Genomic DNA, 19,901 nt, shown 5'->3' with positions numbered 1-19,901 from the left:
GCCTGCAGCCTTCAGTCAGTGGGGACGGCGGGGCGGGCAGGCGATTAGGTGGTTCGGTGGTGGGGCGCTTGCTTGACTCAATTTGTGCGATTGTCCGACATTTGACCTTGGGTGCAGATACTGTTGCTGTTTGCATACGCCTTACGCTTCACAGTTGTGTCAGAGGAGAGACAGTGGTACAAAGCTATATTTATCGCATCAGCAGCAGCAGAAGATGAATCGATGTCGACAGCGATATCGATAGTCAAGCGTTCTCAGTGGTAACTATAGCTTATGGGAAGTTTCTAAGAAGACTCCACAACATCTCAGACAAACTGCACTATCTTTTGTTGTTGCTCTTCTCCTAGATCGACGATCAGTTAGCTCTCGATAAATATCGATTTTTCTTTAGCTTTAGTTGCTATAGCAACTACTACAGGGTATTTACTAGTCGAATTAGAATAGAATTTATCCATTTATAGTTTACCTTTCGATTTTAATTTGGCTTTTCGAATTGTGAGCTATTCCTCATCGGGCTTTGCATAATTTATTGCATTTAGTTTTCAGTCGCTGCGCCATAAATTTTCAGTCACATTCAAATGCTCTGCGTCCCCCATTCCGCTGTCAACTGCCACGCCCCCTGCTCGTATAGGACATTGGCATCGCGTGTGTCCTTAAATTTCGTTTTGATTACAACTCGCAGTCACATTTTGTGTCCGGCTGAGGGCAGAAGCCGCAGGCCAAGTCACCCCCCGCCGTGGCTGCCCTTTGACCCCCAGCTCCGAGCCCCCATCCCTCAGCTCCTTTGAACGACCTTCAGCCGGCTGCCATATAATTTCCCAGGCTTTTCCGCGCGTGGGCTCGCTTCGCCTCGCCTCGCCTCGCTTTGTCTCTCTCGTGTTATAAAAAATTCTTTTTATTTTCCGTGTTCTCTCGCTGTCCTCCTGTGCGCTATTTTTATGTCTTTTTTTCTCTCGCATTTCTATTGAATGTCCTCTGACGCAAATTAATTAAATTATGTAATAAGCAGGAACTGGCGGGAGCAGAGAGCAGGAGCAGGAGAAGGGGCATGATCCTACTTAACCAGTTCTAAATTTAGCTGCAACAAAGCAAGAGTCGACGATGTCTAATATGAGGTAATTAGTGATGAGAGGTTCTTATGGAGGTTGGGGCCAGGTGTAAGAAGAAGAAGAAGACGGTGGCATGATATATTGAGTTATGAATGAAGAAATTAGCAGAAGTTAGCTTTGACCTACGCACGCTAATCAGAAATGCAGCTGTTGCGCACTGGGCGAACTTCCAATTGGAACTTTCGCTAATTGGATTGCTAGAAATGGTAAACAAATCAATAAACAGAATGACACTATGTAATGTATATGAATATATATAGATTTCTATTTAAACTATTGTAACAATCGAACTGATATAGTATATAGTTTTCAATTCAATGTAGGAGCCACGTTTATTCATGGACGTACAACGATATATAAGTACATATAGATAGAAGTACATAGGTATATGTTTTGGGAATCGTTATACAATATGATATTTTACTGTCTCTTATACTGGTTTAGGAAGTTGAAAACAAAAACTAATAAAAATCGATATTTTAAGAACTTGAATCATCAAAATTCGATTGCTGACTTGCTGGCAAGTTCCCTCTTTAAATTGAGCGAAAGTCATTTAACTCTTGAGAGTTAAAGCTGAGTATACTCTATATCATATATATGTATAGGTGCATCACAGATTTAATTTCGGCTGGTGCTGCAGTTAAAACACTGCTGTGATTAATGTGACAATGAGTTGGCGCAGAAGTAAGAATACACTCATGGAGCACTCAAGATTTGATACGCTCGATAGAGCCTACTCTGCCCAGGTAATTGTGCCTAAGCGGTAGAAATTAGATGTTGCCTGCAATGAAACCCAGTTGGCGGTTCCAGTTTTATCAAGTATCTATATTTATATACAAACATACATGTATGTATATATGTGTGTATGTGTGTGTATCTGCACATATACATAAGTATGTATATACATACCTGTTTCAAGACATGATGACTCTCGGATACCTGCAACAATGGCCCACGATCTGCCTGGGTAAATATACCATATATATACATCGGCTTCCTTATGGCACATCTATATATAAATAGATTGATAGATATACACATATATCGTGCTATCGTTATATACGTCTTTATTCAGGTAGAATACGCTTTATTTCCATTGCAATTATTGCGACTTGTCAGCCACATTTGCGACTGTTTCAATTGGCCAAAATGCGCGTTTGCGATTCGCGTCGTTTTCTTTGTCAGCTCTGTCTGACTGAGAGATACACTCATGCATATATAGAGGCGTATATATATACAGTCTGTATCGGTGCATGGTCTGCCGTGAGCTGCTCGGCGTTCGGTGCTCGCATTTTACAATTGCCTGAGCTGTGGCACAGTTAGCGCAGCTCGAGGAGAATTTCAAAGAGATTTATAAGAATGCTATCCTCTGTTATTAGGCTCTTGCGAAGGCGAGGTTGTTACGACAGCAGAGATGCCCTGCCAATATGGTTCACATAACTAATATCTCCTCTCTTTTCATTTCAGATTGCGATTGCGGCTGCGTGGACTCGTACAACAGCAGCAGCGTTGAGTTGCGGCACGGCCAGGCGCAGGCAGCGGCAGTAGCGGCAGCAGCAGCAGCGGCAGCGGCAGCAACAGCAGCAGCAGCAGCGGCTCACAACGTTGTGAGCCACAACAGCAGCAGCAGCAGCAGCGGCGGCAGCGGCGGCGGTGTCAACGGTAACGGCAACGGCAACAGCGGTGGCAGCAGCAGCCTCAAGACGGCGCACGCAAAGGTTGCCACATCGGGGGGGCATGCCAACACGCAGCCCCCCAGCAAGCGCTCCAGCAGCGGCGCCGATGGCGACTATCAACTGGTGCAGCACGAGGTGCTCTACTCGCTGTCAGCGGAGTATGAGGTGCGTATAGGCATTTATAGTAGGGTTAGAGTTCAAATGAGCTGCTGAACTAGTTCATTGAGCAATTGAGCTCAAGCGGTCAGCTTGTCTGGGTATACTGAATGGAAGAGGTGTTCCATTCAATAGACGCCAATGATGAACTAATGAACTAGTGAACTTGTTCAGTGATCAGTCAGCTGAACTGAATTGCAAAAAATACAACTGCTCAACTAAATGAACTAGTGAATAAGACGATATATTTAATGTTATATATGAGTGTAATTCACGTTTCTCCTCTCTTCGATTTAGGTCCTGGAGTTTCTGGGCCGCGGCACCTTTGGCCAGGTGGTCAAGTGCTGGAAGCGCGGCACTTCCGAAATCGTTGCTATCAAAATCTTAAAGAATCATCCGTCGTACGCGCGTCAGGGCCAGATCGAGGTCTCGATACTGTCGCGCCTCAGCCAGGAGAACGCGGATGAGTTCAACTTTGTGCGCGCCTTCGAGTGCTTTCAGCATAAGAACCACACCTGCCTGGTCTTCGAGATGCTCGAGCAGAATCTCTACGATTTTCTCAAGCAGAACAAGTTCTCTCCGCTGCCGTTGAAGTACATACGACCCATACTGGAGCAGGTGAGACAAGCGCAGCTGATGGAAATGCCTTTAGTCATATTCTCTCTCTCTCTCTCTCTCTCTATCTCGATCTTCCTCCCTCTTAGGTGTTGACTGCCCTGTTGAAGCTGAAGCAATTGGGCCTGATTCACGCCGATTTGAAGCCGGAGAACATAATGCTTGTGGATCCAGTGCGTCAGCCGTATCGCGTAAAGGTCATTGACTTTGGGAGCGCCTCGCATGTGAGCAAGACCGTCTGCAACACGTATTTGCAGTCGCGCTATTATCGGGCGCCAGAGATTATCTTGGGCCTGCCGTTCTGCGAGGCCATCGATATGTGGTCGCTGGGCTGCGTGGTGGCCGAGCTCTTCCTGGGCTGGCCTCTGTATCCGGGCAGCTCTGAGTTTGACCAGATCCGCTATATATCGCAAACACAGGGCCTGCCCACGGAGCACATGCTGAACAGCGCCTCGAAGACATCGAAGTTCTTCTATCGGGACGTCGACTCCACGTATCCGTTCTGGCGCTTGAAGACCACCGAGGAGCACGAGGCGGAGACGAACACGAAGAGCAAGGAGGCGCGCAAATACATTTTCAACTGCCTGGACGACATCGGGCAGGTGAACGTGCCCACGGACCTGGAGGGCGGCCAGCTGCTGGCCGAGAAGACGGACCGGCGTGAGTTCATAGATCTGCTGAAGCGCATGCTCACCATTGACCAGGAGCGACGCCTCACACCGGCGGAGGCGCTGAACCACAGCTTCACGCGGCTCACCCACCTGGTCGACTACGTCTACTGCAACAATGTGAAGGCCTCGGTGCAAATGATGGAGGTGTGCCGGCGAGGCGATTTCCATACGTGAGTGGACAGCGCGACTTCCCCCACATATGTGTATTCACCAATGCTTTCTCTGTTTCTTTGCTCAGCGTACAACCTGCGCCCACGCTGGTGACCAACTTTGTGCCCAGCAGCACGGAGAACATGACCTTCACGATCAACAACCAGCTGACGAGCCAGGTGCAGCGCCTTGTGCGCGATGGCCGCCCGCTGGCCTACGAGGGCCTCTACCAGATCTATGGCGGCCGCAACGTGGCCCGGCAGTACCCGCAGGCGCGCACCGATACGTTCCAGCATCAGCTGGTGTCGAACATACTCTGTCCGCCCTCGTACCAGGCCATGCCCAGTCCCACCAAGCACGTCGTTGTGGGCAGCGCCACGATGCAGCCGCCGCTGCAGGTGCCGCCGCAGCAGTATGTGAACGTGCCCGTGCCCGTGTCGATGGTGGAGCCCAGCTCTGGGCAGCGCATGCTGCTCACCAACCGGGTGCAGGCCAGTGGCGTTGCCTGGCCGCAAACCGGGCGCCAGATGGCGCTGGTGCCCTCCTGGCCGCAGCAGGCGCCGGCGCATTCGCTGATCGTCGACTCGACGTCGCTCTTCAATGTGGAGGAGATCTATCCCAAGCACCATCTCAACTTGCCGCGCAACGATCTCAAGAAGGAGTCGCCGGCTCATCATCTAGCGTGCGTATCCAGTTGGATTCAGCTTCAACTCAAACTAATCTAATTCTAATTCCATGTCAATCCTGCAGCAAGGGCAGCTCGTATCGTGTGCCGCGTCACGAGAAGAAGGAGCATCAGCAGCTGTCGCCAGTGAAGAAGCGCGTCAAGGAGAGCTCGCCGCCGCATCAGCAGCGCTACCAGCGCGCCGCCCACGTTTCGCCGCAGTACCACGCCCACCACAACTGCAACTATGGCGGCGGGGGAGGAGGCTATGGCGCAGGCGCCGCTGGCACCGTCGCCGCCAGCTCCGCCTCATCAGCGAGCAGTGAGTGTCGGCTAATCCATTGGTTACGCCGCGTTATAGCCTTTTAGCTGATATCATAGCTGTATCCCAGATCGGTCTGACACGCGTTTATATAGTTAACTCTTTGTCTGTTTCTTTAACCTTAACTTGTCGCCCCGTTGCGCAGTTTTTCCCGTTGAAATTTTCCACTTTGTGTTATGTATATGAAATCATTATTATTTATTGAAATTAATATGTATTAAATCAGCTGACGTTGCATCTAATTGTATTTAAGTTGTATTATGTAAGTAAGCAGTGCCTGTTCCATGTGCTAATCTCCTGTTTGCCTTTCAGATATCATCAATGCCAGTGGCAGCAGCTCGTCGAGCTCGCATCACCACGCGCCGGCGGCCCACGCCCCGCACGGCAGCAGCAGCAGCAGCAGCGCCTACAACAGCGCCGGCCACCACATTGTGGTGAGCAATTGCAGTGGCAATGGCGGTGGCTCGGCTGCCAGCTACCACGGCAGCAGCCAGCCGCCGCTGCACGCGCACCAGCAGCCGCACGTGAAGCAGCCCACCATCACCATCCACGACACGCCCTCGCCGACAGCCGTCGTGGGCGACGTGATCACCATATCTGACAGCGAGGACGAGGGCGCCGATGCAGCTGTGCAGCCCGTCAAGCAGCGCGCGCATGCGCAGTCGCAGACGAGCAGCAGCCTGATGCAGCAGCAGCAGCAGCAGCAGCAACATCCGCATCAGCATCAGCAGCAGCAGCATCAACAGCTGCAGCACTCGACGAGCAATTCGCATTGTCGCAGCAGTGGCGGACAGCCGTTGCACGTGCCACACCAGCCCGTTAATTATGGTAATGCTCAACACAGTTCCATGTCCAACCCGAACAGCTCCGCGAATGCCAATGCCAATGCCAATGCCAGCAGCAGCAGCAGTCAGCGTTTGGCCAGCAAATGTGGCGGCCAGCTGGGCGGCAGTAGCGGAGCTAATCATCATAGCCATCATAGCCATCACAGTAGTCACCACAACAGCAACAGCCAGCAGCAGCAGCAGCAGCAGCAGCTACAGCAGCAGCATCACAGCAGCAACAGTAGCATTAACATTAACAATAACAGTAGCAGTCAGCAGCAACAGCAACAGCAGTTGCCGCCGCCTCCTCCTCATCACAGTAGCAGTAGCAGTAGCAGTAACAGTAGCAATAATCATCATCATCATCATCATGCAGGCTCGCTGGGCGGAAGCGGAAGTGGAAATGGAAATGGCAATGGATATGCTGCTGCTGTCCTAGACAACTGCGCGCAGCAGCAACAGCAACAGCAACAGCAGCAACAACAACAATTGCATCAGCAACAGCAGCAACAGGCTTGCTATCAGTCAAGCTCCCACAGTAATGGCAACGGCAACAACAGCAACAACAACAATAGCAACAACAACAGTCATCACACCACTTCCAATTCTGCTTCCACTTCCAACCAACAACAACCTCAACCACCTCAACCACTACACCACCATAACCATCATGGTCTACAGCTCCCCCCCGCACCCATTTCCATGAATAGCACCACAATACACAATTCCTCCTCCTCCTCTTCTGGTAACCTCTGTCCAAATCCTGTAGCTGCTGTCCCTGACATTCCCTCGTCCTCCTCGACCTCCTCCTCTGGCCCTGCCACGTCTCAGTCGCATCTCAGTCGTCATAAGCCAACGCAACAACAGCACGTCCATCTAGTAATTCCATGCGTTACCGTAGGTGATCACGATCCGGAGGATGCGCGTCGACGTCACCACGCGGCAGCCGCCGCCGCTCTCTCCGTGCCCACTGGCAGCAGTCCCAAGCATCATCATCAGCAGCAGCAGCAGCCACAGCAGCAACAACAGCAGCAGCAGCAGCAACATCACCATCACCACCAACAACAGCAGCAGCAGCAGCAGCCGCCACCGCCACCGCAGCAGCAGCAGCAGGTGCAGGTGCAGTCGTCTCAGCAGACGCCACACTATCAGCCACCGCCGCCTCAAGCCCAGCCACAGCTACAGTCGCAGCCCAGCATCAAGTACGAGCCGGGACAGTCGCAAAAGAAGCGCATTCTGGCCATGGCTCAGAGCGAGTGCAACTATCAGCCGCAGCCGCCGCCGCAGGTGCAGATACAAGTGCAACAGCAACAGCAGCAGCAGCAGCAGCAACAACAGCAGCAGCAGCAGCCGCCGCCTGTGGCCAGCCTGCCGCATATTCCAACCAAGCAGGAGCCAGCCGAGTTCTATCCGGACTACCCGCCGCAGCAACCGCAGCAGCTGCAGCTGGAGACGAAGCGCAGCTCTTGGGCAGCTGGCTCGAGTACGGCAGCCATGCCCCTGGCACATCCGAAGCGCGAGGCACCGTCTGTGGCGCCCGTCAGCTATGCGGCGCCCACTGTCGCCCCACCGCTGGCCCACTCGAAGAGCAGCTCGAGCAGCTCCTCGTCGATCAGCGCTGCGGCTGCTGCAGCTGCGGCAGCCGCTGCCGCCGCGGCCAGTGTGGGTCCGCCGTCGTGGGGCCCGCCCCAAGTCTACCGGCAGCCATCACAGCCACCGCCATCATCGGCCTCGGCGGGTGGTAGTGGTGGCGGTGGTGGCAGTGGCAGTGCAGGTGGTGTCGCCACCCAGCCGCCCGCTGGGCCGCCGCATCATCATCACAGCAGCCACAGTCATCATCATCACCATCAGGCGGGCACGCCGCTGGGCGGCTCACCGTCGTCGACAGCCGCCGCGGCCATGTTGCAGACGGACATTTACGCGCAGGGCGATATATACCGCAGGCCCACCGTCTATGTGTCCCAGGCAGCGCCCACTTACGCGTACTCGAATCGAGCGGTGGTCGCCCCACCACCGGCCCACAACAGCTCCAGTCGACAGGTGGGTGTACTTAAGCTACAAATGGCATTTCAAGTAGTATTCCTCCATATTTATACATGTGATTACCTCTGACTATCCAAATCATTTAATTGTAAATACAAAAGTAATTGAAGTGTGATTATAAAGGGTATTTTGATCTCAATTATGGGATATTGTGTTTACATTAATTACCTGCAATTACATTTGCAATAACTCTTTAAATACTAGAGTAGTTGAAAGTAATTAAAATGTATTTATTCAGTTTTACTCAGGTCTATTGCAGTTTTGCTTTACATTAACATTTACTCTCGCCTTTCACAGGTCATACCATCCCATCCATTGCCGGCTCACATTCAAATCCCGTCGCAGTATAGCCAATTCGGACCATTGAGTCCTGCCCAGGTAGCCGCCAGCAAGCATGCGGCGCACTTTGCGCCCACCAACATATGGTATGGTGCTGAGTAGCTTCCTGATGTAGGGTGCACGAGGGTTGACGCGAGGATGCCAGAGGCCACCACTGACAACAACAAGAACTACAACAACTAGAACTACAACTACAACAAGCACACAGCTTCCTTTCCTAACTAATCACACACAGAGCGTAGAACTTGTTTCTTGATTGATTGATTGATTGATTGATGCTCGAGTGAGTCGATAATGCCAGCTAGACATCAATTTAAACTGGTTTTCTATTTCAGTGACTGTAGATCAAAGATTATACTAATCAAATGCTCTTGTACTTGCGCTCGTTTAGATCTTTTATGGCCTCGGCAGACGGCGACGACAACAACGATAGCGACTACAACAACAACAGCAGTAACAACAACAACTTTGATGAGCTGCAGGAATTGCAGAAGCTGCAGCTGACGCAATGCTGGTGGTTTATGATGCTCATGCAACAGAGCATCATACAGTACAACAGCAGCATGTTGCAAGAGACTGTGGAAATTGCGGAAACAGCAGCAACAACAACAACAACATCAACAACAACAGCTACAAGTGTTGCCCGCAGCAAAAGTCGCCGTAAACACTGAAACCATTTTAGATGTTTATTTTGTGTTTTCTTTTCTTTATTTTTCTTTCTTTTTTTTTTATATTCGCCAATATTTAAAGATTGTCGATTGTTCAATTATTCAAGTGCGAATTACGATTTATTAATTTACATTAAGATTTCAATTTTTTTTTTTCAATTTTTAAAAACAAAATGTTAGGCATTTTCTACACGCAGTTTGGCGTGTAAAGTGCAACAACTTACATACACATATGTAATTAATACACACACACACATATATATATATATATATATATATATATATATATATATATATATACGCACACACGCAACATATTCGAACGAAAGTTGATTCAAGATTTTCTCAAAGCAAAACAAAAACTAAAGCGTTTCACTATGTGTGTTGTATATTTTTTATTAGAGCTACTAAGTGCATACTATATACTATATACACCTATATAAACGTACATATATAAAACAAGAAAGTAAAGTACATAAACTAAACTAAATGCTAAAATATGTATTCGATAAAAACGTACGATACTAAGAGCTACATGCTAAACACATACATATATGTAAAACTACAACTAAAACTAATTCTTAATACATACATATATACATATATATGTATATATAATATTATATCTATACTACACATACACATGCAAATTATTGCAAATATTCAAAAACAACATTTTAAGATAAACAAAATTCGTGTTTGTGAAACAACAACAAATTACTTAGTGCTAAACGCATAGTAACATTTTTAGACTCTTTTTTAGCAAGTACCTCAAGAATTACAATTAAATATGCAACAAAAACAACAACAACAAGCAACAACAAAACAAAACAAATAATGTTATGCAAAAAATTGCCTTTTTACAACAAATAACAAACAACAACAAAAAGCGATATAAATTATTGTAAACAAAAACAAAAACGTGAAAAGAATATATAACTTTAGTGAGATAATCATAAACAGCAAAAACAAAACAAAAAACAAAAATATGATACCGCAAAAACCTTACTAGCAATCAAAGCATACATGAATATATATATACTTATATATATATATACATATATATATTTATACATAAACAATATATAGTAGTTAAACCTAGCGATATCTAAAAATAACTGATAACTGAACATGCGATATATGATAGCTAATAAACATAGACATAGACAGACCTTTTTTTTTGATTTGTTACGTTAACCAACACTCACACACACACTCTCATAGGACTTACAATCTAAGAAGCTAAACCTACAAAATAGGCGTATATATAGGTATATGTGGGGCTTTGTACAAACGAATAACAAATTAGATGCATTGTATTTAGCAATAACTTTACATACATATATATAACGGATTTTAAAATCAGATCAGGTACCAGGTCAGTGTTGTAAAACACCCAAGCGTCATTTACTTATAAAAGAGGAGAAGCGAAAGGAGCAGAAATTAATTGTATTTTATTTTGTCTAGCCCTACAAGTTGGGCTTCTATTTTACTTTGTTTCTCTGCGTTTAAGTTTTAACTGTTTTCTTGTATGAATTTTGAAACAACAGCAAAAAGTACAAAAAGGCAAAGCAATGTAGCTATAATCGAACAGTTTGTATAGAATTTTTTGGGACGCGTTTCTAATTTAGTTTTTGTATTTCGTGTTTTGTGTCTTTCAACTTAACTCTGTAACTCTTAAAATGTTCAAAACCAAACGCAGAGATTAGATTACTTTTTTATTTGTGTGACAACATTAATATATGCTAACAATACATGATACTAAATACTATCAACTATCTATATATATATATACATATATCAATTTAATGTTTCTTGTTAATTAGGTTTCTTAAAGAGTATTTTGTAGTTAGTCGTAGAACTTTTTTGTCAAATCCTTTTATATGTGTTTTTTGTTTGAATTGAATTAGAACTGTGGGCACTTCCTATTATGATACTACAAATATATATATACAAATTGTGTAAATCCAAGTAAATTGTAATTGAAATCAATAATTATTAATGCATGCATATATTGTAATCCAGCTGTGCACTAATTAATTGTAAAATTGAAATCTAAATATATATATATGATTATATATATCCATAGAGAATTCAAGCAGATCTATTTGGTAACGAAAGTCTAGCATATAATTATTGTGATGTAGTTTTTAAAAAATCGATGCAAAATACAAATTGATGTCGAAATTTTTGTCCTTGTCGTAATTAGCCAGTAAAAAGCAGAAATAAACAAAACAAATTACGAATTACGAATACAAATTACAAATTACTAATTAATTGTAAAGCATATATACGTCATATGCATATATAATAATATTAATAACCTATGTTAACTATTTAGTACACAAACGAAAAAAAAAAAAAAAAAAAAAAACAAAAAACAATGACTAAGCAAAAAGGCAAACAAAACAATTCTTTTAATTTTCAAGCAAGTTTATGTTTAATTAGCAGCTGTTAGACGTTTAGTGTTGTGACTTTAAATGATAACTCGTATCAGATATAGTAATACACCTATAAATCTAGATCTAGATCTGGACCTAGATCTAGATCCAGCTTTTGATTTGTCTTTCTTGGATGTCATCTTGAATGGCTTTTGTTAAAGCTTTTTTATAGATATTTTGTGGACCACGAAGAGAATATATATCAAAGAATATATATTTAACAAAAGTCTTTAAAGCAAATTAAAGCGACTCAAGCTTGTCAAGGTTTACTTCCTTTTTTGTCTAACTAATATATATGCATAAAGTACATAAACTATAATTAGTAACTTTAAACAAGAAAACTTTTCAATTTCTACTCAATGTGTTTTTTATTATATATAGAGAAGCAAAACAGAAAGAAACGCTTTAAATGTAACAAAAACGAAACGTTAATAGACTTAAAAAGAAGAAAATTTAAATATATACATATAAATAACACTCACTAAACAAATTAAAAACAGACATAGACACATAAATATATATATAAATATCGAACTAAATTTGGCAATTAAGTAAAAGTTTTAAATTTAAAGAGAAATTAAACAAATGTTTTAACTGTGTAGCCTTAAAAGAAAATCAATTTACAAATGAACATTAAATATTATATGTGTAGCACACACATGTATATATATACTTGAGATATCATATGATTGAACATACATATTTCTAAATGTACTAAAGGTTTATTTGCCTATTTTTTACACATATAAAAATATATACATTTTTTTTCAATTTGTTTAAAATATTTTACTTTTGTATTTCACAAAAATGCATACATTTTTAAATTGTAAATCCCACACTCACACACACAACATACATTTACTATTAATATAAATGTTTAAAATGATGTCCTAAAATACAAAAACCCACAACAACAAACATAAATATATATATACGATTAACGAAAGCATATTTTTTATTATTTTCTTTTCAATGTTTCTTTATTTTTCCATTTTTCCATTTTAGTTTTATCAATGAAAATCAAGAAGCTAATCAAAAGTTTGAACAAAAAGCAAATCAAGATGAACAACAAATACAAAATATATATCCCACCAACAAAATTAATTTTAAATATGCATAAGAAGAAAAGGGACATTTTATAACTTAACTGATATATCGAGCGAGATATATAGCTATATCTATATATATGTATATTTAGTTTGTCTTAAAGCTCATCATGGATTGCTTAGGCTTTGGCTACAGCAGTATCTATCTCTCTATTCATATATATATATATATATATATATATGGATGCTTATCTATATATATGTACTTACCTAATTTTAGTTTATTCTGAATCAGGTTTCTATAGTTGCCAATAGATTGTTAATTCTTTTCCAATACACACACACACACATGTTGTTTGACCAATTCAAATACGAAAACGAACAATTTGATGAGCTTTTCGAAATAATTTGTCGCTTTGGAATGTGTTTCATACGCAAGTTATATGCATTTAACAAGCTAAAAACACAACAACAACAAATACCAATACCAATACCAATAATAATTTAAACAAGTAGTTATAGTCCTTAAGAAACACCGATCAACAATTTGAATTAGATTTTGAATGAAACGAAACGGAAACAGAAAAAAAAAAATTAAAACATTTGACGCTGACAAACAAGATTGATAAGAACCCGTCCATAATTAGATTTTGTTCTTAAAAAAAAAAAAAGAAAACAACAAAAATAAAAACCGAAAAACCCAAAGCATATGGAATCGAGTAACACCTAGTTATATTTAGATATAACTGAAGATGTAGAGTCATTCAAGGCTTTGTCGGCGCTCGAAAATCGTCTTAGATTAGGAAGGCAACCAAAATAGTTTTACGCTCTCTCTATGTGTTTTTCCTTTGACTCGTATATGAAATAAAAATATATACATATATATATCAATATATTAGGTATATAAATCTAAGTTTTGAGGGTTTTTCATAGCCGCCTGAATGCATTGAAAATGCGTATTCAGGCTGAAATCTATAGAAGGCAGCAGAAGGCACACAATCATTGATAGCCTCGGTATCCCGATGTAGTTTCATTAGTTAACTCTGAGCTGAACCCACCTGATGCCACAGCACTCATTTTATTCTCCATGGATATTTTCTGTCTTGGCCTTGAGTATTGAGCCTAGGCCTTCGTTTCTCGACGTCTCTTGGATTGAGCTCTCAGGCAATCTGAATATCGAATTTGCTTCACAATTTCTCTTAGTTTTCAGCTGATCTCGATTCAAGTTGCTGGCCTGTAGCTTGGTCCAATAACGCCCCAAGTATGTGTCACGTAGCATTCTCGAGACTACTTCAAATTCCTCGTCTCAGGTATTCTTAGAGAACTAGAACACACACCAAGACCTTTTTATCGATAGAATATCTGCATTATATGCCTCACATAGCAAGCGAATGTCCCTAAGGTCCACTTTTCATTAAATGAAAACTTGACTGGAACAAGAAATAGGAATATATTGCTTACACTTTTAGTGAAGACAAACTGAGATTAATAAATAATCTTCAAGGTCCTCTCTTAAGCCCTCAAAACGTAGTCCTATGCCTAAAATTATATTGCATTTGAATAGAACGTTTTGCAAAATCGAATCTTGAAAATGTGTTTCGGATTGATATTTAGATGTTTTAAATAAGCAAAACAAAAACCAAAAATAAATACGGTATATTTACATAAACAAAACAAATACAAATACATATTAAAAGCGAAACGAAACAAAATTACAAATATATATACACTATATTTTATTAAATACAAAATATTTCGAATAACCAAAAAAAGATAAACAAAATGTTGATGTGTGAAATTTATAAGACTAGCATATTTCCTACCTAACAAAGTAATGAATAAATACGTTATGAGATATATATATATACAGATAACTATAATATATAAACTAGCAGCTAGTTCGATTCCACGATTCCAACTAATGATAAAGAAATATTGAATTTAATACAAACCAAAACCAAAACGAACAAAATTATAAAAAATCGTCTAACAAATTGATCGTACCTTTTTGCTGATTTAAATGGAATATATATACGTGTATATATATAGAGTTCTTGTATTCTAGTGTGTAAAGCGTGATGCAAACGTAATCGAAACAATATGTTTTAAATGGATATACATAACATATATACATGTATATGTATAATATATATACATATATATATATATATATTTGATTAGCTCGTAATGCAACTTAGATGATGGCACTTTAATGGGATTTGCTTTTTATATATATACATATGTATGTGCGTATACATGCTGTACTAGAGTTAACTGAAGCAAATTTATATCGTATATAGCATATAGATATAGCTGTGTGTGTGTGCGTTAACTTTTAGGCATTAGTGTAACTCTTGCGATGTTTCAGAACAGAAAAATTCGAGAATTTAAATATTTTTATATGCAAAGAAAACGAATGGAATCGAATCGAATCGAATCGAATCGATAAACCGATAGCCAATAGAACATGTAGTTAAGGGCAAACATAATTGATATAACTATAAAACAACAACAACAATTACGAATAACAACAACCACAGAACGATAATCAAAGCGCGCACACATTTACGATATTTAGATTAGTTTTTGTTTTCTTTTTGGGCACCAAGTCTTATAGCATAATCACGACCCCCTCACACTCACTCTCTATATTACATACATACACATACATTTTCACTTGTAGCATGTACCTAAGCTAATATATATACGAGTACATAGTTATATATTTTAGATACCTAAGTGCATGGGTTAGACAACGAATTGCCGGGCAACAAACGAGGGAAGAACTTGACATGACTAAATTGAAATCGAACGAAGAGAGAAGCAGAAGAGAAGCAGTAAGCCGAAGTGGCAGTCGGGTGTCATCGACTGCATAATACTCGTTTACAGTTCACTTCAGAGAGCTAGACCTAACAGAGTTTCTAGTGTCTCTCTGTTGACTTCCAGTTCTAGGAACTGAGGCTATACATTTCTGTATACCAAGTCTTTGCACTACGTAAACGAGTATTGCTAACAAGATATGTACATTCCCTGGGCCTAAACCTCCCCCCGCGCCAATACAAAACAAAAAGAGGAAGAATTAATTGATCTTTCGATTAGCAACGATTTGATATGATTGTCTTTAGCTAACTTAAAGACATCTGATGAGAAATCCAAGCCAACTCACCCAACTTATACACACTTAAAATTTACCTATTTTCTTAGTAACTTAACCATGTGTACTGAATGTTTTTTCTACTTGGTGTCCTTTACTTAAAAACAAAAACAAAACATAAATATTTATATATAAATGGATAAAGATCAAGCGAAATTCTTAAGTGTAAGCGTTAAAATGAAATACTTCTTATATCAAAAACCAAGCACACCGATACATTTAGCATATATATATAACAATATCTAACAATATGGAACATGGCATACGATAAGCAAAAATCGTATATCGTATGTATATATATATATATTATATATCATGTACTTACTATGAAGTTATATAAACTTATTCAGATATGCGTACCTTTTTAAGCAACTAATTCAATGTTAATGTGAAGAAAGCATACATATGTATCGATAAATATATGTACGTGTATAGGGACTACCCCCATTTAGATGCGTTAGGGGAAGGCATGCAACACACCGTCTCAAGACCAAACAATTAACTTTAACACAATGAGCCGCAAATTTGTATTTATATATATACATAAATATAGTATATATATATATATATATATAGGGAAGATCTAAGTAAAACAATCGAGTTACGATTCAAGCCGTTAAATAACAGAATTTTTAGTCAAGTAACAGAGCAACAACAAATCCCATTGATAGATAATTTCGATAAATATGATATAAGAACTTTTGACTTTTATGGCTGTTTAGAGATTTTATAATAAATATACTTATGATATAAAAAAAAAATACACACACAAAATATACATATACATACACACACACATTGAATCTTTTGCCCCATAGAGAACTTTCCCCACTTTTGGTGCCCAAGACGTGGCAATCCTCAACTTTAACTCTTAAAATCTTTTGCTCTTTAAACTTTATGTCTCTCTCTCTCTATATATATATAAACAAATCATATATATACAGCTCTATGTCTGGAATCTGGCACAATCTAAGCCCCGCTCTACGCTCCGAGCAGCGAATATTTGTAGCCCCTAGAGAAAACACTAACGGCAGAAAGAGAAGGAAAACAAAAATGAAAAATGAAAATCAACAAACGAAAATTGTGAAATTTAGTGTCTTTACACTTTAAAGAGTATATACAAAAAATAAAAATAAAATTTAAAAAAAAGAAAACTTTACTAAATCGAATTGAATGTAGATCGGGTTATGGCCACGATAATTGTATGAGAGCATAACTCACACACACACACACAAACACAGATAGACACACACAGTTATAGAGATACGTGAATACAAAATATGTCTACATACAAATTATGATAAATACTCGTACTTATGCCTAAAAGGATAAACGTCTAGCTAATATCTACGATCAAACAAAATAAAAAGCAAATGAATTACAAATAAATGTCTATATATTATGTATATGGAAAATATAAAATACAAATGATTTAAAAAAATATAAAAAAATACAAAAAAAAAAAAAAAAAATACTAAAAAAAAAACAAAATTATCAAAAGATAAATAAAGTGTTTTAATAAATTGAAACTTCCATGGGAGACAGAAGAGGGAACAGGGCTAAAGAGTGCCTGACTAGAAAATACCCCAATTCTCTAGCTTATCAACGAAATTAAAGCATGAATTATCAAGGAATTTGAGAAAACTTTGCTATGCATTCAAATGCCATTTTTTACTTTATTGAAAAATAAAATACAAACAAATTGAAATGGAAATAAATACCGAAACAAATCAGAATGTTTGCTTCCACTCTCCAGAATTTATTCAAGTCGAACACATCCGTTTACTGTTGCTCTATAGCTCCATTACAACATACATGTATATTGTCAAAATTGTTTGTTCTGTTTAGGGAAGGAAATCGAGTTTAGTAAGTAGACGATGTATGTTCAGTCTGCAAAATTCCAAATCGTCTTTAGTTTGCTTAGAGAATCCACAAATATTTTTTAGCTTACCAAACAAGAACGAAAGAAAACACAATCCCTATATATATGTATAGAGTGTTGATATATATATATATATATAGCGTGTATCTATGGTGAAGAATTGTAGCAATTGCAATTATTGATCATAGATTTCCGATAAGTGAGTAGCTCGTAGCTCGCAGCTCGCAGCTCGCATCGCGCAGCTCGTAGCTCGTAGTCGCGGCCCGCGTCTCAATAGCAACGCGCTCTGTTGTTGCTGTTGCAGTTGCTGTTGCAGTTGCAGCTGCAGTTGCAGTTGCAGTTGCTGGTGTTGTTTACACGTTATGAAACGGCGTCTCTATGTTGTTTAAGCTGATCATGGGCCAGACACTATCGGAACCGGTGACCACCAAGGACTCGTCGCGCTGCTCCAACTCCTTATACTTAGTGGGCAGCAGCTGCATGCAGGGCTGGCGCGTCGAAATGGAGGACGCCCACACACATATTCTATCCCTGCCTGACGATCCCAACACCGCCTTCTTCGGCGTCTACGACGGCCATGGGGGCGCGGCTGTGGCCAAGTTTGCGGGCAAGCACTTGCACAAGTTTATTACCAAGCGGCCGGAATACTTCGGCAGCTCCATCGAATTGGCCATGAAGCGCGCCTTCCTCGACTTCGACCGCGAGATGCTGCACAACGGCGGCTGGGGCGAGCAGATGGCTGGCTCCACGGCCTGTGTGGTGCTGATCAAGGATCGGCGCCTCTACTGTGCCAATGCCGGCGACTCGCGAGCCATTGCCAGCGTGGGCGGTGCGACGATCGCCCTCTCCGAGGACCACAAGCCCTGCAACGATGGGGAGGTGAAGCGCATTCTGGCCGGCGGCGGTCGCGTAGAGAACAATCGCGTCAACGGCAACTTGGCCCTGTCCCGTGCGCTGGGCGACTTCATGTACAAGCGAAATACCAGCAAGAGGCCGGAGGAGCAGATTGTCACTGCTAACCCGGACGTGACGACCTGCGATATCGACGACACTTGGGAGTTCATTCTGTTGGCCTGTGACGGCATCTGGGATGTGATGAATTCCCAGCAGGTGGGTGACTTTGTGCGCGAGCGCATCGGCTACGGCATGCAGCCAGACGTGATCTGTGAGGAGCTGATGACCTACTGCCTGGCACCGAATGCCTACAACTATGGACTGGGCGGCGACAATATGACCGTTATACTCGTATGCATGCTGCACGACAAACCCTACGAGGACCTGAAGGTGCGCTTCGGCTTCAAGACAGGTGGCGTTGGCGATGCCTTGCCAGTCCTAAAGGTAGTTACACCCCTCTCTCTATCTCTATCTCTTTCTATATCTTATTGATTTGTCTTCAATAGTATCAATTGCCGAGACCTACCAGCAATCGTCATCTGGAGAGTGCCTGAGCTGGCGTTTTTGGATCTGAGATTTGCAGACTTTGTTTCGTTTTTGTTAATCGTTGAAGACCTTTTTTTTTGGCATATCACATAATTCACTCAAAGTTTCAACATTCGACAATGCTGACATGTAGTTTTGTACCTACCTCACTACATATATGTATATGCGTACATGCATCTATAGTTTTGGCTAGCCGATCTTATCATCAGACATATCTCACAGGCCCTACCCAAAAATCCAGTAGCTCTTTAAATTCCCAGTCATATACGCTATTATTAGTCAATTGCAAAATAAAACAACTTGAATTGCAAAAAACTTTTGATGCATTGCTAAAAAGATTGTCTAATAAAGCGTTAAGCCGAATGTGGAAGGCAGTTTTCAGCTATAGATGGCGCCTTACCTGTTTGACGAAATTATTTGCTTTTGTCTGTCGGTTGTGAATGATTTCAGCTGAGGAAAGTGCAGTAACGATCGAAGCTCCCATATTCATACCTGATTTATATATATTTTGTAAATGAAAACTGTGAGTCGCAAAAAGCTCATTTCATTTGTCTTTGAGATAAATATAAATATTTGCATATAAATATATATGTGCTGTGTGAGATGGAGCATTCAACTGTAGATGGCGCTTTGCCTGCTGAATGAAAAATAATGAAGTGCATATTTGTTTTTGAACTGTGGCATCGGTTTAAGGATGCTCT

At 41.2% G+C, this 19,901-nt stretch overlaps 2 protein-coding genes across 4 annotated transcripts in view; both read left to right on the top strand.

Annotated features, from left to right (window-relative positions):
- The window catches only part of LOC6586403 (homeodomain-interacting protein kinase 2), a 34,424-nt gene extending 25,231 nt beyond the window's left edge, over positions 1-9,193 (top strand). Inside the window, exons 3-13 of the mRNA XM_032733239.2 lie at positions 2,577-2,622; positions 2,722-2,950; positions 3,239-3,559; positions 3,646-4,397; positions 4,466-5,059; positions 5,128-5,363; positions 5,676-6,106; positions 7,079-7,150; positions 7,223-8,227; positions 8,528-8,852; positions 8,961-9,193. Of these exons, the coding sequence (XP_032589130.1) occupies positions 2,577-2,622; positions 2,722-2,950; positions 3,239-3,559; positions 3,646-4,397; positions 4,466-5,059; positions 5,128-5,363; positions 5,676-6,106; positions 7,079-7,150; positions 7,223-8,227; positions 8,528-8,671 (3,830 nt within the window). The 3' untranslated portion in view covers positions 8,672-8,852; positions 8,961-9,193. The remainder of the gene's footprint in view (positions 1-2,576; positions 2,623-2,721; positions 2,951-3,238; positions 3,560-3,645; positions 4,398-4,465; positions 5,060-5,127; positions 5,364-5,675; positions 6,107-7,078; positions 7,151-7,222; positions 8,228-8,527; positions 8,853-8,960) is intronic.
- Positions 9,194-17,622: 8,429 nt separating this feature from the next.
- LOC6586401 (probable protein phosphatase 2C T23F11.1) lies at positions 17,623-19,613 on the top strand. Of its 3 annotated transcripts, none has more exons than XM_015160325.3 (3): positions 17,623-17,744; positions 18,151-19,098; positions 19,161-19,613. In XM_015160325.3, the coding sequence occupies exons 2-3, from the start codon at positions 18,157-18,159 to the stop codon at positions 19,206-19,208; spliced, it is 990 nt and encodes a 329-aa protein (XP_015015811.1). In that variant the 5' UTR covers positions 17,623-17,744; positions 18,151-18,156; the 3' UTR covers positions 19,209-19,613. The 3 variants fall into 3 exon arrangements, with proteins under 3 accessions (XP_015015811.1, XP_015015812.1, XP_002012014.2); XM_015160326.3 differs by having other exon boundaries at positions 17,623-17,959; XM_002011978.4 differs by having other exon boundaries at positions 17,623-19,098.
- Positions 19,614-19,901: the final 288 nt, after the last annotated feature.

This window comes from Drosophila mojavensis, unplaced genomic scaffold (genome assembly GCF_018153725.1).
Source record: "Drosophila mojavensis isolate 15081-1352.22 unplaced genomic scaffold, ASM1815372v1 contig_74, whole genome shotgun sequence".
Taxonomy (NCBI): Eukaryota; Metazoa; Arthropoda; class Insecta; order Diptera; family Drosophilidae; genus Drosophila; species Drosophila mojavensis.
This window is presented reverse-complemented; position numbering and strand designations above follow the sequence as displayed.

Bases quoted from the DNA above. Each gene is read 5' to 3' on its own strand.
- LOC6586401 (XM_002011978.4), top strand. From the start codon at position 18,139: ATGTTGTTTAAGCTGATCATGGGCCAGACACTATCGGAACCGGTGACC. The intron at 19,099-19,160 runs GTAGTTACACCC...TGTCTTCAATAG, and splicing joins ATGCCTTGCCAGTCCTAAAG to TATCAATTGCCGAGACCTAC.